The sequence below is a fragment of the Aulonocara sp. 'chitande type north' Nkhata Bay genome, linkage group LG2 (assembly GCF_057382095.1).
Source record: "Aulonocara sp. 'chitande type north' Nkhata Bay isolate Kocher_YH1m ecotype deep benthic linkage group LG2, A_spYH_male_GT1.1, whole genome shotgun sequence".
NCBI classification, from domain to species: Eukaryota; Metazoa; Chordata; class Actinopteri; order Cichliformes; family Cichlidae; genus Aulonocara; species Aulonocara sp. 'chitande type north' Nkhata Bay.
This window is the reverse complement of record NC_141345.1, coordinates 17,978,799-18,003,056: the sequence shown is the minus strand read 5'-3', so window position 1 is coordinate 18,003,056 and position 24,258 is coordinate 17,978,799. Positions and strand designations below refer to the sequence as shown.

The following is a 24,258-nucleotide window of genomic DNA, read 5'->3' as shown; positions in this document are numbered from 1 at the left end:
AGCTCAGTAGTTATGTGTAATATTTAGTTTTATTATTCTTTTTTTTTAATGGAGATATTTACTTATGTATCGTCCTACCTTATAATATTTTGTGCCTTGTACACGTCTGTTGTTTTTAACTATGTATATTTATGAAAGTTTCAGCCTACAAAATAATATTAATAAAAGACTAAATAGATTTTAAAAAAGATAAATGACACATTAAAACAATTATGACATTAAAAGCACCAAAATATATCAAATAATGGACAAAATTAGTAAAATGACTTAAATTAACATTGTGTTTTTACTACCTGTTTTTACCTTTGTTTTTCCATTTTAAATTTTCCTTTCAGTTTACCTCATGAAAAACATTCCATTTTTGATGTATTTGTGTTCATTTTCTAACTCCATTCCCACACATTTTAAGAGTATTTTCTTAAAACATTTTATGACATTTTCTAACATTTATTTTTATAACCCTGTAATATACAAAAATTTTAGATTTCCTGGAGAAAGGTTTGTAAATTTATATTTTTTCAAGTAGCAAATAATCAAAAAAAAAAAATAGTGGGCAGGCAACCATTCATTATAGTAAATAAGCTGAATAAGGTTTACAGTCAGTTGATACATGATTTTTGAAAACTCAAGATCAAAACAGAGAATATTTGGATTTTCCACATAATTTATATTTCCCTATTTTTCCAGAAAACCATATGGGAAGTAACATTTATTATCTATAAAAATTTTAAGTCATATAATGTAGAAAACACACAAAGTTCACTTTTCTTCAGTCATGCTCCAGGACCTTTATTTGTAGTAGAATATTTGTATTAGCATGTGTCTGTAAATGAAGGCTCTAAATACCTGATTTAAAAAACTACTAGTACTAAAAAAAATACTATTAAATGAACATGGCATACAGGCTGCCATGGAAATATACTAGCCTGTGACGAAAATATAGGTCAGTACAGTGGGTGTTTGTGGTGTCAAGTTGAATACCACATCAGCTTTCACACAGAAATCTTCCATTGGGCTAATAGGTTTGTGGTAGTTTATTATTCATATGCAGTAAAATTACCTTTTTTGTCAGATACATATTTAACACATCTGGGCTTCTGGGTTTGGATTGTTCTCATGAATTTATCTAAAAGTGGCCTGCTGCAGATCCAAAGGTTTAAGCAATCCATCTAACTCTTATAACTGCACACAAGATTCCTCTGAATCCCACAGTGTTGTTTTCAAGTCCAGACACGATGGCGTCATAAATCATGCATTGCTCACAAATGACTAACTGTCTAATACACACCAGTCATTTAAATTCACATTCATCTGGCGAGGGAAAGGAGCTTTATCCTCCAATCAAAGGACAGTGTTTCCATGACACCAAATAGCTCCTTGCTTTAAGTCCAACCTACTTAGGTTACGTGAGAGCAGATAACAGTAGGTTACAGGTTAAAGACTCACACCTGAGTCATGGTCTTGGGAAATCTCCCTGCTGTGAAACGTCACAGCTGGCAGCCAGTCACGTTCAGACTAGCTGCTGTCGTCAAGTCAGAGGCTCGCCACTAAGAAGGAAGCGTCTTTCTGTGGAAATGCAGGGGAACTACACTGTGAGGTGACAAGGAAATGCAATGTATAGTGACAGTGCTGTAAAACCAACACTCACTGTTTAAGACATCCAGTGTGGTGTGTGTGTGTGTTTTAATTACACAACTATTCAGAATAAGCTTTCTGTGTTTTGTCACTTCCAAAGTAAACTTCACACATGTAGTGTGTGAGGCGAGGGGTTTAATAACAGAGACTCAGATTAAGTTGTCAAACTAACACAATTTTAAATGCATAGATTATTTTTGATACGCAAGTCTGATATGGCCTCATGCAACCGGTGATTTGCACCTGTTTTAAACCCTCTGCACTTACATTCACCAAGGCATCTCTTGATGACAGTGTCCTCCAGAGTGTTGTCAGGACTTGGCTGGTTGTTGCTTTTAATAGCCAGAGAAATAATTCTGTGATCACCCTCTTCAGTTTCAGGCATTTCCAGTGCCCCTACTGTTTAGCTTCTGAAAATGCAGGAAAATGTTCAAAATTCCCAAAAAGTCCAACTTTTGTTTTCCTTGAATGAAAGCTAAGTCCACTGTGGTGGTGCAGAGAAGCACAAAGACAAGATTTGGATCACTGTCTATAAATGTATGGACCTTAATGTAAAGCATAACAATAATACAATATGTAATTCATTAAACTTAAAATAAAGTTTATTAGTGAACTCTATTATGAAGTGTTACCTTTGGTTCTTTTATTAAGATATTAAGAAAAGCTGCAAGGTGTGAGTACATGTGACACTAAATGATTCATATAACATATCCTTCTCAAAGTGAACAACACTTACTGACTCACTGCTGTAATTATAAAACGTCCTGTGAGCATTCAGAAATGTGAGCAGAGGAAAAATCATGTGCAAACAGAGCACCTTTCATTTAGTGCTAAGGAAGTGTTGCTACGTAAATGTAAATGTGACTTTTCTTATTCTTTTCTTATTTGTTTATTTATTATACTTTTATTATTGCTGCCATGGTTCTTAAATGTTTTACCTGCTGCACTTTTTAACTTATTAACTTCTGGATTAAATGTGTGACCTCTAAAACGATCACTGTCTGTGGCATATTTATTATCAGCAGTGGGGAAAGAAGGCTACATATAAATGAGGGAAAAGAGAAAAACTGGAAAAGTATAAAATTCAAAAGAGTTCATGTAAAGTCATGGTATTTAGTAAAGAAGAGGGAAGAGGAGGAAGATGTGTTCAATGACTGTATAAACAAAAGAAGCGGTCACAAGATGTCTGGCACCAAGCCTGTTTATCTGCATTTCACATGCACTCACAAACACCTCATGACTGAGAGCGCAGCCGGTGAAACTGCTCCGCGAGGTTGCATCAGATCAGTCGACAGCCACGGGGATCTGATCCAATTGTGCTGCATTATGAACACAGAACAGTTGTGGGGTTTGTAATATTTAGATCGATAAAAGAGCAGAAAATGGAGATGAAACCGTGCATCAAGTGGACTCGACAGGCAAACACAAGTTATTGTTCCACAACCCATAAAAGTAACAAAGTGGAATTTTTTTTTCCTTTTGGCCTTCAGATGAAAAAATCTGCAAAGGAAAGCAGTCGTCTTTGGTTGCTCTCATGTGAATTAATCTCCACATTAAGGCCTAATGCTCATAACACTGAAAATACATGTTTAAGGGAAACATAATTCAGATGTTATTATATGAAAAAAGACTTGAATTCAGTGTTGAAGATGATAAGCATTCAACATAATAGGAACTAGTGAATTATGATGTTATTAGCTGATTTTGTAATATTTAGCTGGAGTTAAAAACAAGACAAAATGTGTGTTTTATGGAAGTTCATACGATGTACACCACTTCATATGAAGACGCTTCTGCTTTGGAGAAAAGAAATCACTTTTAGCTGAAGATACTTTTAACAAGTTGTTTCATTCAGCAGTGTAACTGAATGTAACTGTGTATGCTAATATTTAATGATTATAATTCTTTGTTCGATTAAAACAGACGCATGAGGCAAGTCCAACCTGTTTTCCTGAGAGGAGCAAAACAACACAACATCCCACACAGCTAACATCAGCTGACACACTGATGGATAGATAGGAATGAGCGCATTGTGGCAAAGCAAACACACAGAGCAGGCTGTTTACTAAATGTGAAGTTAAAAGTTAATATTAGTGAATTGACTTCGTGTGAAAATATTTCAGCTCGTGGCACAGCTGTTATTAAACCCCTCGCCTCACACGCCTCGGTACACCACCATCAAAATGCTGGACTGTGAATAAAGATGTGTGGAACTTTTTGTAAACCCTCTTAAATCGAAGCTGAAAGTTGGCACTTGAAGTGCCAACTTTGATGGTGGTGTACCGAGGCACAATTATAAAGACTTTGTTAATTTCCAAATACCAGTGGACCTACCTGTGCTGATTATGAACATAATAATAATAATATCTACAAATGTGGCAGCTTTTATAGTGTTTTTGCACAGCATTCAAATGCTGTGCTTGTAATCGAGGCTTCATCACTGATCCATGAGCCAGTCTTCATTCTCAAGACTTTAAAGTATTCAGAGTTCCCCAGTAGTCCTTTTGGTCATGTGATACACATATTACAAGTATAATGCAATCCTGTGATGGAGCGAGTTGAAAAAAGCAGGAGTCACAGAAATTATTAGAAAAATAGGGTTTCCATTTATTTAACCCCAAAATTACATTTACAAAAGTAATAAATGTTGAGCTCAAGAGGTCAAAGAAACAAAACTAAACTCAGGCAAAGAACTGAGCAAATGAATGCCCAGACAAACATAACTGACCTAAACAGGAAATGCCTCACAAGGATATAGATAATGGCTGATCAGACCACTATGACACACGAGGGGTAACTAAACAAAACATAATCATAAAGTACAAAAACACCAACTCCCAGGCACCATGGCAGGTTAGTCAGAAGAAGCAACGGTTAGTCAAAGATCAAACAAAATAATGAACTGGTATGAATACATAAGTAAAGTAAATGTGTGCGCTTAAAAATAGAACAAATGTATCCAAACCAATCAATAAACTTATTGGAAACTAAAGTGTGTTATTGTGTTCAGATAAAAAAAAAATACATAGGGGTTACGGACTTTTAGAGTGTGGCCATGGGTTTGATCATCACAATCCCAAATTTGACTTAACTCTAATTTTACTTCACAATAATAACTTTCCTGCGTTAACAAAGCTAAACCGACAGCAAAGGCAGAAGGAAAGCTGACAGGAAAACTAAACTAAACAATAAAATAAAAAAGAAGAAAAGCTGCAGTTTCAGTCTTGTGACTTCCAGCAACATTGTCCACAATCGTACTGCACGCATGTTAACTGGAATTATAAACATCGGTTAAACCGTAATAACTTTATAATAGCAATCCAAATAAAGTTTACAGATTTATCATTTTACAGACATCATTTGCACCTTTACAAAAACCTTTTTAAACCTTTATTAAAAACCATTTATGAAATAGTACATTCATTATTGTTACATTCATTGTTTACTGTGTTGATTCACAGTTGATTAACTATCAGTGTCCATTTATGATAGTTATTCCAGAATATCACCTAACAAAAATCTTGTAAAGCTGTATTGATTAAATATTGAGTTTAGTACATAGACATGAACAGGTTGCACAAGCATGTTTTAGTGTAAATGAATGAATGTAATTAAAATTTCAGCTTAAAAAACTGCAGGGATTTATTCCATAAACTAGCATCTTTGAAATAAATTAAGAAGGCTGATAGATGATTCTAGTTCTTTTTGATGCGCCACCTGACTTTTGCAACTACTATTCACTTTGAACTTTTACTCGGACACCTACATTAACCTTTGTGTTTGGTTGTGAGAGCACAGATATAATTTTCTAAATGAAAGAAAGATTTTGATGATAAATCAACGTTTTCCTAGTTTTACAGATCGTTCATGGAAGGCGTAGCAGCCCACAGATGAGCTGAATTTGGCTGTTTTTAGCCATATTTAAGGGAGAGCTGCTGACCTTTTCCTACTGCTTTAAAGAACACCTTTGGATCCTTTGTATGCTGAAATATCCTTTTTACAATGTTAATTTTTAACTTCACAATAAAAGTCTCATGTTTACGGCTGTGCTAGCCTGACATTTGAGAACACGCTAGTTGTTTTAATTATCTCAACATGTTTCAAATTATTATTAATTATACATTTTAATTAACAGTTTTAACAGCTGGAACAAATGAATCATGCCAGACTGGTTTATTTTGAATGATCATTTAATCACCATTTGTCTTTGCATTGGGTGGTGGAGGTTAGCGCTGTCGCTCCACAGCCAGACTTGTGTGCGAGTTTGCACGTTCTCCCTCTCTCCTCCCACAGTCCACAGACGACACTTTGACTGGTGAGTCCAAATTAGCCCCTGAGTGTGATTGGTTATCTGTCTCTGTGTGATAGCCCCGCAACAGGCTGCTGCCGATTCTTGGAGAATTTGAATTATTCTATAATGTGGATGCACAAAAAGTACTTTCAAAATAAAATGTAAAAAAAGAAAAAAGAATCTATATAACTCCAACAAGCTATAAATTGAATCCGTTATTTTAAATAATATATGAATATCCTATACGTATATTCGTATGGGAATATACGAAATGATCATTTTGCAGAGTTAGCACACAGTGACGGAGGTTGAGCCTCATGGAGGACCCGAAGAGCCACGAGCATCGAAATAAAGGATTTTGTGCTTCAGTAATGAATTGTGCAATAAAATATGCATTAGGAAATCCATTTAATATTTTTTTTATTTCGTTAAACATTACTAAAGTAATTTGTGATTTAATAATTTCATTTAAAATAAAGGTACAAGAATAAAATTGCATAATTAAGATTAAGGAACTGACCTCCCAGCCCAGGGCTTTGGAGCGTGATGTCACGGGGGTGGGCGTGGAAAGGATTTTGGCCCGAACCGCCATTTTGGGGGTCTAAGTGAAAAAGGAGCGAAAGCATAGCCATGGTTCGTTCTTGCTGTATGGTCGGCTGCAATGTTCGATCGCACGACCGGCAAGAGAATAAGCTTGAAAAGGGTTTGTCTTTTCATTCTTTCCCAACCTGGAAGCGACATGAGGCAGCTCTAGGGTTGCCAACTTCCTGAAAAATAAATAAGGGACACCTCGTGGCCAGGGCCAGGCGACCCAGTTGTCTTCACCCTTCCCAGTGTGGTGAATTTTCTAGCTCTTTTTTTTAACCATTTGACTTGAAGTTGATTTAAGTAGATATGTTCTACTTAAATCCTATTCTATTCTTTGTGATATGAACACATGTGAAACAAATGATCATTTAGCTATTTATTTTTAGCTCAAAATGACAACATTAACACAATAAAACAGGTCTCTTTCTTAAACAGAAGCCTGTCATGCTTAACTTTTGAGAATGTAAGTAAATCTTTCTTTAAAAGAACTCTGTCCTGCTTAACTTAAAATAATAGAAAACAATAGAAAGAAAAATATTCTTGTAACAGTGCACATTTAGTGCATTTAGTACAATTGGCTTCAGTTGAGGTATTATTTCAGCTTTTCTAATGCTAATCAGCTGCTCCTGTTTGTAAACCCGCCTGTTCCCATGATTACGCATCTTAACTCATCATAATTATTCATCTATGTATTACTTTTATGTATTAGTCATCTGTTTGTTGTAATCATCTATCCTTGCAGTTGTTTCTTACACAAAATAAGTTATATTATCACACTTCTGGCCACATAGCGCTGATATTCACTGCACATGCCCATATTAACTTTTTCCAGCCAGGTGTTTTCCTTTTCCCATTCTTCCCTTTCTCTGAGGGGAACAAACATTGCTGCTCTAACGCTGGGCTCACACTGTGCGGTTTTAGGCCCATTTTGAGCCGATTTTTGAGTCGTGCGACCGTTTTGGTGATCGGACCGTTTTTTGGCCTTCGTCGTGCGTCGTGTAGTATACGTGGGGTAACGAGAAGCGATTAACACCTCGAGCAGCTCCCGATCATCAATCGCTCGTGAGCCGCTCACACTGCTCACGCACAAACACGTAAACGTCGGTGAAAAAGACGGAGCAGCACGGCTGTGCAGCGTGTGATCTGGACACAAGCGATGGAGGCACAACTTGTAGAACTTTGGAAAGCTCATCCGAGCCTTTTCGATGTGGCCTCACAAAATTATCACGACCACAACAACCGTGAAAATAGTTGGATTTACTCTGCTGCTCAATCACAGCTGCCTGATCAATGTTTTTCATTAGCAATTTAGCAAAGTTGATGGTGGTGTGTCTGTGTGAGTGAAAGACAGAGAGCGACAGATTTTCTGCTATAACCTTCATGTTATGGAGGCACAGTGTGAGCACTCAGGTCGCATCAGAGCATCGGGCCGTATAGTGTGAGACCTGCATCGTGACCTACCAACTTCTAACCCCTGCGAGTCAATCGTGCAGTTTGAGCAGGAGCTGAATAACGTGACTGAAAAAAAAAATCGCACACTGTTTGCCCAGCATAAAGCTGGGCAAACAGTGTGCGATAAGTGTGCTCTCAGCTCATTGGTCACAAAGCAGGAGAGGGGCTGGGAATTATGTTTTCAAACAAAGTGTTAATTCCATTAAAAGTTATAGACTACTTTTGAGTCTCACTGTATTACGGGACAAAGTGCGTCCCTTATTAGCTCAATACGGGACGTGTACTTTTGTTTCTAAATACGGGACGATTCCGTATTTTAAGGGACGGTTGGCAACCCTAGGCAGCTCGTGTATCGATGTTAGCAAAGGAAGGCGTCTAGCCTGGAGAGCAGCTGTGAGACCAGCTGATATCAGTTCTCTTCCATCTCCAAATATCTGTTGGTGCTCCAGACATTTTCATTCCGGTAAGTTCTAAATATGTTCACATCACTCTTTATAGCCTATTAGTTTTATTTTTGATGCGCTCTGAGCTCATAGCAAATTAGAACAAACATCATACTGAGTGATTTTGCAGAACTACCTTCTATTTATAGAGTTGCTAATTATTTGGCATTATTGCAGCAAACCAGCCAATGAAATGGATGAAACATCGTGACTGGGTTCCAGCGCTACACAAGGGACCTGCTGCAAACATACCACCATGCCAATCAGATTACTTCTTCCATGTGAGGGTGAAGAGGTGACCCTCCTGGATAAGATGGTGAAGGTTTGCTGCGTTTGGTGAACAGTGTGATAATAAAACCAGTGAAAAATGAAACCTGCTCCTGTTAAATATTCTTAAGTCTTTTGCTGTATAAATAGTGGTATATTTTTTCAAAAGATACAGTAAATAAAGTAATGTTAGTAGTGGGTGATATCATGTAAACACTCGTGATTTTGTGTAAACATTTTGTCATTTGTAAACTATAAATGACATGGATTCTACACTGTAACTGATGTGATGTTCTATAAGGTGGTTTTACAGTTTTTTCTGATTGCTTAAGCACATTTTTTGTAACCATTGGCTAATTTTGCAAAACTCTTCACACAAATAAGAAAACCTGTCACCCAATAATCAAAACATTGTAGTTCTCTTGCAAAAGCAAACACAGCTAGATTAACTCTTCACACCTTCGTGAAAATGGTGTTTCCGTATCAAACAGTACACACAAGCCATCATCTACTAAGCACACAATGCGCCAACTGCACACTGATGGTATGAATATAAAACACATCTGGCTTTTGCTTTCTCTGTGCACAAGGTAGGCTATGTCAGTTTGAGCTCATACTTCTGTCATAGATCCATAAGCATAGAGGGATCCAAATTTCAAGTACTGGTGTTTATTCAAACACATCAAAACAAACACAAGTGTTTATTTCCAAGTATAGGATTATTTGCAATCGCCATAATGACTATATGGGTTACTTGGTCTGCAGTGAACATGCTTCCTCTGCCCCCAGCATCTGGTCATCTAGCAATTCTGTAAAGTAACAATTTCAGTATTTTTACATCAATGGTATTGGTGTGTTTCTCATTGGCATATGGCAGTGCTACAAATCTTTGTGCGAAGTGACTGTACTAACCGATTCTCATTTCAAGATGTCCTCATGGTACTTGCTACAGTGTAGCGGCTCGAGTTAGGCTGGACCCGTTGGCCAGCTACCCTCAGGGTCATTCCACGGTTGATGACATGGTCCACTATTGTAGCTCTGATGTCATCAGCAATTCTATTTCTTACTCTTCCTACCCTTCCTCTCCCCCCTCCTCGTCTTCCTCTTGCTCCTCCTTGTCGTCCTCTTCATCCTACTTCTTCACCTCCACGTCCTCTTCCTCCTCTACTTCTCACTCTTTCTGCTCCCTCCATTGTACTCCGCACACACAGCTTACCTGTATTATAGTGCTTAGGCTGATTGCAAAGTGAACGAATTATCTAAGAAAGTTTTGACATGTGAAAGTGTGCCAGACAGTTGGCAAATTAGTGTTAATGATAGCCATACATGTGTATACTTTTGCTAGGAGTGTGTTGGAAATTTGGTAATTGAGTGTTGTGCAGTGAATTGTGCCTACAGTTTTGCAAAGTGTGTGTTACAAAATTGCAAACTGAGTGCAAAGCAGTTTTTGTGCTTTTAGTTTTGCAAACTCAGTGAGTGGTTTTGCTATAAGTCTGAATAGTTTTAGAGATTGTGCTACAGGAATCACAGTTAGGGTTTAAGCATTCAGAAAAAACTGTAATAAAAAAAGAGGCAAAAATTAGTTTTTCTTTATTCAACTTTTGAACAGTGAGACTCAGTCAGTACATCTTCAGTAAATGCAAATTATTTACACGGCAGTGCACAACAGGCATAAATCTAGACCCCTAGATAAAACATTAAGCATTATAGCAGTGACAACTCCTCCACAGTAGCAGGTGGGATTTTTCTGTTTTGAGGACGGCTCCTTTTACCTGTCACTACAGATGGTCTGTTTATGTTTTGATCAAGAGCCTTTTTTTTGGGCAGCTGAAGAGGAGAAGTCTATCTTATGGCCAACCTCTGGCTGTATCTTGGTCATATTACCAGGCAAAACCCAGTATGCAGGTTCATCTGTAACAGTCCTTGTGCCACAGATCCACATTGTTGCTTCTACATTAAACAGAAGAGCAGCGACATGGCTGCAGGTCTCTGCGACTCCGGCCATACAGGTGCAGTGGGCGGCTTCAACCTTCCCTGTGATGCTCACAATGACCTGTTGCTGCAATGCTGGTTCATTCAGTCTTTGAGAGTGCAGGACCTGAAACACACACAGACAAATTTCATTTAAAGACAAGAACTAACGAGCCATGGCCGACGTAAATGTGTTTTATCTACTTTATCATAAATGTAACAAAGTGTCTAGAAAGTCAGCACATACATGTCATTTTTCATTTCTTTATGTGTCCATCTATAGAACGCTGCATGTTATAGTGTAAATCTGCCTGATCTGTCAGAAACCTGCCTGCAGAAAATGAACCTAAAGCATGTAATGCAAGGATGTCATCACTTTCAAGATGGAGAAAGCATAAAGTGACAATTATGAATCACTTAATATGATAAGGAGATTCTGCAGGTCATTGATCAAAGTATAAAATTAAAATAAACTGTATTTTTAGTGACACAAGATACAAATATGGAAGCAAGATGTATAATTAGAATTATTTATAATAAACATTAATATTGCAATTTCTTTAACCATAGAGAATAACTAAATCCAGGCCCGGCCCTAACCAATCTGGCGCCCTAGGCAAGATTTTAGGTGGCGCCCCCCTACATCGGCAGTGTAGTGTATGTACTCACAAGAAACCGAATAGCTTTGTCTTTGACCTTTTTTTTTTACTTAAAGAAAGCAAATTCACAATCAGAATAAGTAACAAGATAAAAAAATATATGAATAAATAAATGAATACAAAAAATAAAAAATGAATATATGAAATACAATCAATTTTACATACATAAACACAATAAAACGTGTCAACAAGTTGGATAAAATGAATTAAAAATACAATATAAATAAGGCAACAGGAAGACCGCTTGATGCTGCTGCATCATGGCTGGGTTGTGCTGCTGAAGTGGAGGCAGCAGCGGTAGATGTGGTAGATGGCCCAGGGGTGGGATTTAGAAACTTCAACAGTGCATCTGAAGAGAGGAGTATGTGACACCACTGAGTATTAAAGTCTAATAATAAAAACATATGATTCCAGGAATAAAATGAAATGATATAATATAAATGAAAAACCAAAGAGATATATGTATGATGTTAACTGATATGCAAATTAGATTAGATTCAATTTATTGTCATCATTACAGTGAAATGCTGAATAGCAGAATGCAAAGTAACAGTATAATATCATATGAGAATGTTATGTTATGATTATCTTTGACCGAATCACAGCAGTGCTCATATTAAAAAACAGCATTCCCTCTCATGTGATATTGCTTAATTAACATTAATGATGTGCACTTTAACAACTAGGCTTACAACTATAATATATACAGGGGTGGAAATGTGACTATTACCTGCAGGGTAAACGTTAGCTAACCAGAAGGCAATAACAATGTAAACAAAAAACACCTGCTTAAAAGATGAATACAAATGAGGAATGGTGGGAAAGGTGGGAATACTGTAATTAATTACCTAACGTTACATTATTATTTTCCATAACAATTTAGCCCCCTCCACAATATTAACTGATGTAAAACAGTTAACTAGCTATTTATTGATTAGCAATTAGCGAATCATGTAACATTAGCTTAATGCTAAAAATTTAGGTTACTATCACATTCAAATAATTTCATGTAGGCTAACGTTACCTACCTCTGTCTTTTTCTCGTTTCTCCTCCTCTTCTTTTCTCTTTTTTCTTCCCTGGGCACCTGACAGTTTTGGCCGTTTTGACATCTTGTGTTGATTTTTTGATGTGGCGACGTCCAAAAGGAACCATGATACGGGAAGGGAGGGGGCGCACCGTGCGGGGAGGGGGGGGCGTAATGTTGTAACAAATAATATTTCTATTAAATAAGCTTTACTTTGCATTTTAATTAACGTGGGATTATTTTTTGTATTTAGAAATAATAGTACCAACTTTTTTTTTTTTTCTTTTCAACATTTGTGGCACTGGCGTGGCGCCCCCTGATGGACGGCGCCCTTAGCATTTGCCTATACGGCCTATGCCACGGGCCGGCCCTGACTAAATCCTTCAGGACAATGTCACATCAATGCACTGAACTCACTCCACCTAACAGCCTCCACATGTTCTCACTGTAATTTCCCCTCATGAATGAATTTATGCTGCACTAATCTGACTGTTTGCAGGGAAATCAAACGCATTTCACACGCAGTACTCGAGCTGACTTACCTTTGTTTGAATGAAGACTTGTACGCGCTGACTCCACAGATAAGGTATATGAAATATATCAGGCTACGTCAATAGCGGTTGGTCTTCAGGGTTTCTACTCCACGGCTGTATTTCATACGGGTCCACATTTCCAATGCACGCTATTTTCTGCAAGTACAGCTGCTTTGCCTCTGGACGCAATCGGTCTCTATACAGTCCATTCTCTTTTGAGCTGCTTTTAAGCGTCTTGTAATCGTCGTTCCAACACACTGTGTTTGTTTTGATTCGTAGACCCCGAAAATGGTGCCGCGCTCCCACAATGCATTGCGGCGTGACGTCAACTCCAAAGCCTCCAAAGTTCCCTCAGTGGGCTGGTTTCAGTCATTATGCAAATGTACTGTTTATAAGATTGTGGAAACTTGCAGTCAGCTGAGACTGAAGAAGTCACTTGGATGAGTGACGAAATGTTTCTCCCACAAAACGCTACGTCCAGATGAACAGAATCAACTTTTGGAGATTTAAAATAAAAATCAATATTTCAAAATGAATCCTTTAATAAATACTTAATAAAAACTCCCAATAAAAAACTCATTTCAAAAACCATTTTCAATTTCCACATTAAAAAAGAGAATTTTAAAATGCAATTTAAATAAGACAGATTTATTTCTGACATTTTCCATTTCCTGCATTTTTCCCGTTCCTGTTAGCTCGTGAATTCGCTATTTTATTAGCAAATAGATTAGATTTGGGATTTTGAAATAATGATTTATAAATAGTGTTTTTATTTTAAATGAAATGATTGAATAATAAATTATTTTAGTAATTTTAAAATTACTAAAATAATTAAAAAATTAAATATAAAATGCATATTATTTGGACAAATTTATTATTGAAGCACAAAATTCTTTATTTTGATGCACATGGCCCTTCTGGTCCTCCATAGCGCTAGTCTTCATCTTTGTCTGCTGACTTAGTAAGTGTCCTCCGTGGGTACCCTCAGAGGCTGAGGTTGCTCCAGGCTGATCATGAGCGTGGGGTCTCTGCTCATCACATCACCGTTATTAGAATGTGCATTGCCCACAAATGGGTGTGCCCTCTCTTGCTGAGGATTTGGTGTAAGACAGAACTCCTCTCTCTCCTGCTGCTCCAAGTGTCTGAGGATGGCCTTGGACAGGAAGTGAGGATCATCCTCCTGCTCATCTAGAAAATGATGAAGACGAAGAAGAAGATTATCTGGTTGTTAATTCCATGTTTTCGGCTTTATAACAATCGAAGAACTACACAGTGAAAGATAAATATGAGTTCACATGAGGCCAGAGTTGAAACTGATCCTCTGACCTACATATTTCATTTCAGCTTCATACTGTGTCACATTTAGACTCCAGTGTAGCAACAAAACCCCTTTAAAAACAGCCACAACATCTTTGTGGGAAAGTGGATAAGCTGAAAGCTAAAATCCTCCTAAAAGCAGCCTGTGTCATGCTGGGAGTACAAAGTCCCCCCCCCTCTCTCTCTCTCTCACACACACACACACACACACACACACTACCATTGAGCAGGATGAGCTTGTAGCGGTTGCGACACTCCAGCGAATGCTCCAGGATGTCCTGCAGGGTCCTGAAGAAGAGCAGAACCTGCTGTCTGCGCTCAGGCTCCCCAAAACCAGCGCTGCTCTCCTGGGACATGTTGTACAGCGTCAGCAGAGGCGTCGCATACTCCACCACACACTCATGGACCTGTTGACACACAAACACACATAGACATGAACAAAAAACAGACACTCAGGGAAAGATATATTTCCCGGACAGATAATCCTTTAAAAGCTTGCAGCACTCTCCTCTCAGATATGTTTGATTCTCGTGTTTTACAGCTAGATGGTGCTGTTACTACGCTTTCACAAACTAGCTCTCCACCGGTGGATTCTTTGGTTTAACCAGGAGGTCGTATCAATGCTGTGCTATTGAAGGGAAATAGTCAAAGGTGAGGTAGATTATTTTACTTCTTTATTTCAAAGTATAAGAAATATCAGATGATAAGGAGTCTGTTTTATAGTATGTCGTAATCCAGAAATAAATATTCAGTGAAATAATGTCACAATGATCAGATCAGCTCAGCAGACAGTGTAAAGGTGTTAGGATTTCCTGGCTTCACTGAGGAAGATCATGATGTTAAAGCTACAGCAAAAGTAACATAAAGAGCAACTTTAGCGCTTGGCCACTCAGCATGGACGGTTCGCAGCACGGATCCCTTCACACTCATAAAAGCATACACCAAACACGTCCTGCAAGTTTACGTTTATTTGAATATTAAATATGCACTAAACTGAATATATATGCATATATATGTAAAAATAACATGATTCCATGTAATGTCTGCAGCAGTAAATTAAAGCCATTCACTTTGAGCTATCTGTGGCTATTTTTAGTCCTAAATGAAACCCCAAATGCTTTCATGTCGCCCCAAACTTCCTTTCTTTTGACTGAACTATTGCTTGTGAGTACAGTCAGTGTTAGATTTGCATCAAACACGTTGGATACACAGCACGCTGATGTTCTCTAAGATACTGAAGCAAATTATGAGATAAAGGCCCTTGAGTCTGTCACTTTGCTGTGACTCTCATTGTCTGTCGTATTTAAACTGTGCAATCTTTGCAAATCTGATCAAAGGAGAAAAATATGAGCATGAGTCTTTCAACCCACACTTGCAGCAAAAAACCCCGATGCTGAGTTCATTTCCTGCACGAGATGTTTACAGCTGTTTAATACTGACCAAACATTTTTAATATGGACTTCAGTCCAGTCGGACGCACATTAATCAAGTAAAAAAACAAACAAAACTATGCCTGGGTTACTTTATGCTTGCATACCTTCCTATTCTCATCCATTATGCGGTACACACTGTGCTTGTAGACCCGCCCCCGGACTCCTGCCCTGTCAATCTCGTTGTTTGGTAGGTTGTCATAGAATTGGATGTTTTCATCCTCATCCTCCAGCTTATGGGAAATGTTGGCATTGAGAGGGATGAGGATGAGGAGCTTCCTGGAGCCACGACCCCAACTGGTGTTGTTTAACTGGTGTGTGGCACAAAACCCTGCGATGGACTGCTCCAAATCTGAATAGACACGCAAACACAGAAACAGATCTCTTCATTCACATTCATCCTCCATCTCTAGAATAGAGCAGAAAGTGTAGCAATGTGACCCTGTGAGCCAAAAAGAACAGACGGCAGAGTCTAGCAGCTTAATAGATTCAACTTGAACTGGTTAATAAATTTATTTAAATCAATTCACTTGTATTTATATAAATCACAACAACAGTTGCCTCAAGGCTCTTTATATTGTAAGCTGAAGACAGAGAAAACGGAGAAATCCCCAACATTCACGTGACCCCTTTAGAGCAAGGTCTGTGGCAACAGTGGGAAGGAAAAACTCCCTTTTAACAGGGAGAAACCTCTGCACACATGGACACACACTGAATTTAACAGCACATGAGGGCAAAACATGATTTGTTTGTAGATGTTGTCATGTTACTGACGTGGCAGCACCAGTCGCAGGTATCCCAGGTAGAAGGACCAGGCAAGGCCGTGGGCTACGTTCTTCTTCCTCCCCTCGCAGATGTCTGACACCTCCACCGCCGACGGACCCTGCATGCCAACCACAGAAACAGCCGCAACAATGTCACAACACTTCACCTATGCTCAGGAGCCACCTGACACCCTGCTGAAGGTGCCAGGCGAAAGAAAAGGGCATCCTCTCACCCAAGCTGCCCTTTTCCATGTGGAACAAATATATTTTTAGGTTGAATTCAGCATGAGGGACACAGTCAGCTGGACCAAAAGAGATCTGTGCAAAACGCAGTGGTCATTGTTGCTAATGAAGACATGTTTAGAGTCTATTTTTACTCAAGAAATGCCATTTCAGTTTTAATCAGGTAAAGCCCCGGGGAGGGACTGGTCTTTCTGTAGTGTAGTCCTTTAAAGCTGTTTTTTTTTGTGAGCCACAAACACACACCGAGCTCTGACTGAGATCAAATTGTCAGGTTGGTGAATTCTCCTCAGTAAAGGCTTTAACTACTAAAATGTAATCAAATACCCTGCCAGTCAAACGTTTGGACACACTTTCTCATTTAATGGTTTTTCTTTGTCTTTACTACTTTCTACATTGTAGATACAAACTGAAGACATCAAATATATGAAACAAGATATATTGATATATGTAGCAAAGAGAAGAATTATTGATAATTCTCCTGAAAGTATTTAAGTTAAGATAACTCTTTATTATCATTGCTCATTCATACTTAGTACAATACTACAACAAAATTGGAAAGTAGCCAGCCTTTGCTTTGTTGACAGCGCTGCAAACGTTTGGCCTTCTCTCAATGAGCTTCATGATGTATTCACCTAAAATGGTTTTCACTTCACATGTGCACCTTGTGAGGGTCCATTTGTGGAATTTCTTGCCTTCTTGATGGGGTTGGGACCATCAGGTGTGTTCTGCAGAAGTCAGGCTGGTACACATCTGACAGCCCTATTTGACAACTGTTAGAGTTCATATTATGAGTTCTAACAGTAGTTAGAACTAAGAACCAACCAGCTAAGTAAAGAGAAACAACAGTCCATCATTACTTTAAGGACTGGAGGTCAGTCAGTCCGGAAAATTGCTAAAACTTTGAATGTGTCCCCAAGTGCAGTCGCAAAAACCATCAAGCACTATGATGAAACTGGACCACCCCAGGAAAGGAAGACCAAGTGACCAAGAGGATAAATTCATCCGAGTCACCAGCCTCAGAAATCTCAAGTTAACACCGCCTCAGATTAAAGCCCAGATAAATGCCGCACAGAGCTCCAGTAGGAGACACATCTCTACATCAACTGTTCAGAGGAGACTTTATGGTCAAATAGCTGCTAAGAAACCATGACTAAGGAAAAGCAACAAGCAGAAGAGATGTGTTTGGACCAAGAAACACAAGGAATGGACATTAGACCAGTGGACATTTGTGCTTTGGTCTGATGAGTCCAAAATTCAAATCTTTGGTTCCAGCCGCCGTGAGATGCAGAAAAGGTGAACGGATGGTCTCTACATACACGGTTCCTACCGTGAACTACTGGTGACACCGTTGATGATTTAAATGGACCACAGAGCGAAGGCAAAAAGGCCAACAAGTGCTCAGCATGCCTTTGAACTCCTTCATGATTGTTGGAAAAATTTTCAGTTGACGACCTCATGGAGCTCATCGAGAGAATGCCAAGAATGTGCAAAATCAAAGCAAAGGGCAGATATTTTTAAGAATCTAACATTTAAAACATGTTTGGAGTTATTTCAGACTTTTTTGTTTACTACATAATTCCTTATGTGCTCATTCATAGTTTTGATGCCTTCAGTGAGAATGTACAACGTAAAGAGTCACGAAAATAAAGAAAAAGCATCAAATGAGAAGGTGTGTCGAAACTTGGGACTGGTAGTTTATGTTTGAGATCCCACACTGTCTGAGTGCATGTAAAGACAGACTGCTGCTGGGACGATTGCATGCACTGTTGAGCATGGCGAGTCGAGAGCCCTTCAACTAACCCGACTGGTTGTGCAGACCTGCCTGTAGCTCCGTGTTTATGTTCATAGTGAAAGTCTTCTAGTATAGACAGGCTGGTGGACATTCCAGAAGTGCTGCTAATTAATGACTGTGTGCAATGTAAGTTTAGCTCTGGGTGCAACAGTGGCAGCTGGATCAAGAGGAGAGAACATTCATCATCATGAGAACTCGATTTCTTTGGAAGGATGAATTACTTTACTGAGGAGTGCTGTGTGAACAACATTTGAAATGAGGTAGCAGCACTTGTGTAGTGCATCCTCAACTTCCTCAACATGTTAATGTGGTAAAGAGTTGTGCTGCTGTATTTGTGTTGCAGCCTGTTTACGACTTTTTCTTGATTTTCCATTCCCAGATGTTCCACTTGTTCAGCGTCTTTTTGGGATGTCCCAAGTGTTGCTTTATTTCTACATGATGTGAACAGCAGCAACATCTGTGTCCACTATGATTTCTATGACTATGTCCTATGAACGACCCTCTTTGAACAGAGGCGTGGTTTACGACACCAAATGTCTGCCATCTATAATCCAGTTTTGAGATCCCTTCCCAGACGCCTTAATGCCCACTCACATCCTGGGCCAGGTTTCACAATGAGTTCACCTGAAACCTTGGCTGATTGTGATCTACAACCGTTTTCACACCTTGGCTCGTGTGATTTTAGTAGAGGATCATTAGGGGGTCCTTTGTCCCTCTTGGGGGGGGGACACTCCCACAGGGCTTAAGGCTACGTCCACACTAGCCCGGATAAATTTGAAAACGGCATTATCGAATGAAAATGCTCCGCGTCCACACTATCGTTTTCAGTCATTTTCACAGAGTTGTGCGTCCACATTGAAACGGACGAAATCGCTTACGTTTCAGTACTGCGCATGTGTGAAGCGCAAGAAGAGAAACCTGCCTCATTTCTGTGTGCTGCTTATTTACTTTCCGGCTCTCTGAAACGTCGCGGCAAAATGTCGAGGAAAAGCACCGAGTTTTTTAAATGGAATAACAATGAGGTGGAGTTGTTGCTGCGAGTAACACAAAACTACAAAGTTGCAAAAGCGAGTGAGAATTAAAGAATTTGAAGAAAAGCTATCCGGAGCATGTACAGACTGATATTAATCTTTAATAGGGCTGTCAAAATCCAGAGCAAACAAAACAAACGCTGTATAATGCCCTCCGCTATCTTTGTTTAATTGGTCACATGACTGCATCACATGACTAAAATGTGTCATCGTTTTCATCACTGTCTACACTGCAACGCGAAAATGGCGTTTTCAAATGTATCTGCTTAGGAGAGTTTCCTTGAATGACAATGGCGTCTCAGTGTGGATGGGAGGCCAAAACGGAAGAAGACGATGCATTTTCAAATGAAAACGTATTAGTGTGGACATAGGCTAAATCTGGGACTCCCCAACATTTGACCTTAGAACTGAGGAAGCTTCTTGGATGAGAGGATAAACATCTTCAAGCAACTTAAAGAAGTCCAGACGGTTTTCTTTCTAACCTCAAGTATTTAAACTCCTTTACTCTGTTTTTTCTTTTCAGTCATCTTCTCTCCAGTGCACACCTCCACCTCAGTAGGTTCTCTTCCACCTGCCTCCCACTCTAGACCAGTAATATGTTTAAACCTCACAGTCCACAGAAACTCCTGCCTAACCTCGTCTCTCAACCTGTCCATCACCACTGCAAACAAGAAGGGGCTCAGAGCCAATAACTAATAAAATCCCAGCTCCCAACCTAGAACCCATCTACCATTCCTGCCCCACACCTCACCACACGTCACCACCCACTCCTGACATCCTCCACACTTTCAGTCTGTATAAGCTGTACTGCTGCTCGCTGATTGTCACCTCTCTTCTTAACCTAGCTTTCCCATCGCCTCATCAATTCTATCCCTGTGTAATTACAGCTCTGCACCTCACCCTTGTTTGTTCAAAAACTGCACCATCTTGTGGTAAATTTCGGTATTACACAAACACATTGCTTTAATTGATATTGCTTCAACAAAATACTTGTTTTAGACATGAATTCATGGTGGTTCTTCTTCACATTTTGGTGACAGTTTTATATTTGTCATAATATACTTAATAATTAGTAAAGGCTGAAAGCCCTGTAAGAGAAAGACAGTGATGTGCAATGAAGACGTGTCTGTAACCTCACCAGGACTCCAGAGACTTTCAACAGTGGGTAAAGGACAAACACAAGGACAAGGAGTTCCCAGATGTTGCATTTGTGTGGTAGATGATGTCCAGCCAGGTACAGCATTAGGCTTGCCACACCAGCAGCGAGCAGGGTCTTGCCCCCCAAACCACAGGCAGGGAGCATGTGGCTTAGCATCCCTTGTCCTCGATATCTGGTCAGAACATGGAAGGAAGAAGGGCAAATTTGGCCCCGTTAACACGTGTTGCTGCTATACAGAGTAATTATTACTTTAAAAAAGCTGTCTCGGTATCTCTAACAATAATTTGGCAGCAAACATGTTTTTTGTCAGTTTTAAGCTCCACCAGTTGTGGAAAGAAATATCTTTACTAAAAATCATCCTAAGAAGTGACACAGTACTCACGAACAGTAAAGTCTCAGCTTGTGGAAATAAATCAATGAACTCGGAGATACTAAGTTGTTACTGTGATCCAAGCCTCTTGTTTTATATATAGTGATAGTAAGCATACTGAATGGTTTTAAACTGCTTTAATCAGTTGTAACTTCTGACGCTGAAAATGAAGCAAAGTCAAAAACTGCAGTTCCTTCAGTGGCCACTTGAGGCTAACAGTAATGTTATGGAGCTACTGCCATCTTTCATATACAGTTAATGTATTACAACACCTTTCCTCTCACCTTGTGTTTGAATGATATATCAGCTCCTCTGCCAGCAGACAGAGCCCATGTAGCAAAGGGCCACCAGTCAGCATGAGTACTGCCATGGCAATCCAGCCAAGCAACTTCTCAGGAGAGAATAAAAGCATGCCTCCTATAGTTACGGCAGCTGTAACCGCAGCACAGAGTTTAGGTAAATCCCCACGGGGCCGAGGGATTAGAGCATCCTGTTCTCGAGGACACTGCATCTGTCAGGAAGGAAAAGATAGAGCTTACAGAAAAGTAGATACTGTAGAGCCAGTTCACCCAAGCTTTTATTGAAGTCTAACTTCTGGTCTGGAATATTAAAGTTTATCATCAGGAGTAACAAATTGCATGGTTGTGGATGTTTGGAGGTTTGAACCCTTTTAACACAAATTTGTTTAACTTCTATAACTTTAAAAGACGTGAGCACCATCAGCTGTTACACAAAAGCTTGAATCTACCTACAGAAGAAGTGAACAGGTGGACTGTAGTCATTCAGCATAAACAAATCAGACCAACAGGGTGGGGTGGGGTTCATTTTTCCACAGGAACCCTCTGCAGCTGAAACCTGCTTATTGAAAAACTGGTTATGCGCAGGTTTGTTTTGCAATTTCTTCTCCTGTTAAGGCAAAACTGGTATCCTGACAGCCATCACAGCACTGCACCAATCATAAAAGGCAGAAGGGAAGTGCCAAAGGGCAAAAATGATGCCGTGTGACAATATAGATTCTCACCAAAACACTTCAGTGTTACAGGTGTTACTGAAGAGTGTTAAAGCACAATGAGGTACACTTAATATGCCCGCTAGCTGGCTGATTTGATGTAGTCCCTCTAAACAGAAGCTGCAGCCTTTTACTTTAACGTTACACGTGTCTGTAATCACGTTTCATTGCAGTGTGAACACTGAAGACAGCTGTGGTAAGTAACAGAGTGCAGTTTGTCTGTTAGTATGTTATAAAACTACAACAGAGACAAAGATGCAGATGAAGGGACTCACCTTGATGTGCCTGCTGTGATCCAGACTGGAGAGATTTCCTCTGTCTGCTCTATTTGTGCCTCTCCTCTCTCTCTGTCTCCACCCCTCATGCTATAACAGGAATTTCAGTTTTCATTTCACGTAAATATTCTCACTACCACAGTAAAAGGGAGGTAAAGAGTGAGTGGCAAAGAAAGAGAGAGAGAAAGTGAAAAAATAGAGACGGGTAGAGAGCTAATACGCTCAAGGAAGTTCTGGCTCTGCACCAATAAAACTTTCATTGTGTTTCCTTCGTTCAGCTGCTGGGAGGGTGAAGCAAAGACCTACCGTATACATGAGAGAGAGGGAGGGAGAGGTAACTTGAGCTTGAACTGAATGTGTGAACATTAACTCCTATTTAGTCCATAAAAGTCTCAAAGCTTGGAAGCATTTTATATGACTCAAATGTTGCAACAGCATTGAATTGAACTGAATTGATTTACCTTTATTAGTCCAACAAGGCAAGCATGCTGCACACAGTGGTTGCTGTTATCACTGTTTGCTGTCACTTCCTATAAAGTACTTGTAGATGAGTACTGAAGTGCTCATCCTGCTATCTGTACCTGAGCTGTGGTAACGCACAAATTTTCCTGCTGTGGGATCAAAAAAAGTCTTGCTTGGCTTTTTAATGTCCGTTGGTTCTTTCTTTTAAACCAGTGCACATTATATTGTTCTTCTTCCTAAAGCAGAGTCATAGTCAGCATGGCTTGGTTAGTTGGGTGCTTTACTTTGGTTATTCCCAGTAAATTGGAACTGATTGTCTTTAATGCTCTTCGGCTTGGCGTACTCGTTGTGATACAGCGTGTGGTGTTGGTGCATTTTTTAGTAGAATATGATATTTTTCATATATTGTGGGACTTTGTAAGCAGCTAACTCTACTAACTAATCTTTCCGTGATGTTTGAGCTTTGAGGAAGGAAATTCAAGTGTTTTATTTGTGTGTTAATTAGACTTGATCAGCTGGTGTCTGTGTAAGTGTATGGGTGCACTTTGCTGACTTCCTGTCTTTAGCTGGTAACTTTGCACTCTACTTTTTCACAAGAATGGCCACATTCATCTTCAAAGGGTTTAGGGTAACAACGTTAAAAATGAAAACGGGTTTTCACAGACCAGTGGTTGGGAATCACTTCTCTTTACAAACAGGAAGCATGTAAACGTGTATCATAAATGTATGATTAGCTACAGAGATGTGGAAATACTTTTGATAGTATTAGTGAATTTTGTCATACAGAATCATAAAACTGAAAGAAGAACAAAGAGTGCTGTGTAAGACGCATCGAAGAGTTTAACTGCTGCACAGTGCATGCTGGAAACTCTGCTCATATGCAAATTTTTATTTAAGTTTGCATTTGGGAGAGTTTCAGTTCGGATGTGGCCTAAACATAAATTACTAGACATTTTAAGCAGGAGTAATCTTTACCAGTAACAGTTTCTTAGTCGGATATGTGTGTGCAATTCATTCACACTCTCTGTCTTTAAAGCAAAGTGAGCTGCTTTCTGTCACAACTGATCAGCTGCTACTTAGCACAAATATCTTATGGACAATGGTGGGCATCCTCTGCATACGGCCATAAGGAACCAGAAGAGTCTGTTCAGCGACAGGTTGCTTCTCCCAAAGTCTAAGACCAACAGACTTAAAAACTCCTTTGTCCCACATGCCATCCAACTATTTAACTCCTCGCTGGAGGGCAGGGGGAGGGGAAACAGGAGGACAAAGGAGGGCGGGAACAACTAAGCTGTAGTGCTTTTTATTGTGCAATATTTTTTATAGTCGACTGTGCAATAATCACTGTGCAACAGACTCACAATAGTTGAAATGTGCAATAGACCTGTGCAATCTACATTTCATCATAGACTATATTTCACTGGTATTCATATTTATCCCTATTATATATTCTGTATTTATATAAAAGTGTATATATGCTATATTTATGCTTATATTCAGTCTCTCTCGTTCCCCTTTATTTGGTATTCTACCTCTGCAACA

At 39.3% G+C, this 24,258-nt stretch overlaps 1 protein-coding gene across 2 annotated transcripts; it reads right to left on the bottom strand.

Annotated features, from left to right (window-relative positions):
• Nucleotides 1-10,237: 10,237 nt before the first annotated feature.
• sting1 (stimulator of interferon response cGAMP interactor 1) lies at nucleotides 10,238-22,508 on the bottom strand. 2 transcript variants are annotated; one of them, XR_015131070.1, is made up of 8 exons: nucleotides 22,255-22,508; nucleotides 21,255-21,481; nucleotides 20,580-20,772; nucleotides 16,386-16,494; nucleotides 15,719-15,963; nucleotides 14,402-14,588; nucleotides 12,874-14,052; nucleotides 10,238-10,774 (listed from the first exon to the last, which is right to left on the bottom strand). XR_015131070.1 is itself a non-coding variant. In XM_086306757.1 (7 exons), the coding sequence occupies exons 2-7, from the start codon at nucleotides 21,479-21,481 to the stop codon at nucleotides 13,823-13,825; spliced, it is 1,191 nt and encodes a 396-aa protein (XP_086162883.1). In that variant the 5' UTR covers nucleotides 22,255-22,508; the 3' UTR covers nucleotides 12,718-13,822. The 2 variants fall into 2 exon arrangements, 1 of the variants encoding a protein (XP_086162883.1); XM_086306757.1 differs by lacking the exon at nucleotides 10,238-10,774 and having other exon boundaries at nucleotides 12,718-14,052.
• Between the last annotated feature and the right edge of the window lie 1,750 nt (nucleotides 22,509-24,258).

Excerpts from the sequence above, each read along its gene's own strand:
- sting1 (XM_086306757.1), bottom strand. The coding sequence starts at position 21,481 with ATGCAGTGTCCTCGAGAACAGGATGCTCTAATCCCTCGGCCCCGTGGG. Across the intron at positions 16,495-20,579 it reads TGAAAGTCTCTGGAGTCCTG|GGTCCGTCGGCGGTGGAGGT; the intron begins GTGAGGTTACAG and ends GTTGGCATGCAG. Across the intron at positions 15,964-16,385 it reads CCTGCGACTGGTGCTGCCAC|ATTTGGAGCAGTCCATCGCA; the intron begins GTCAGTAACATG and ends GTGTCTATTCAG.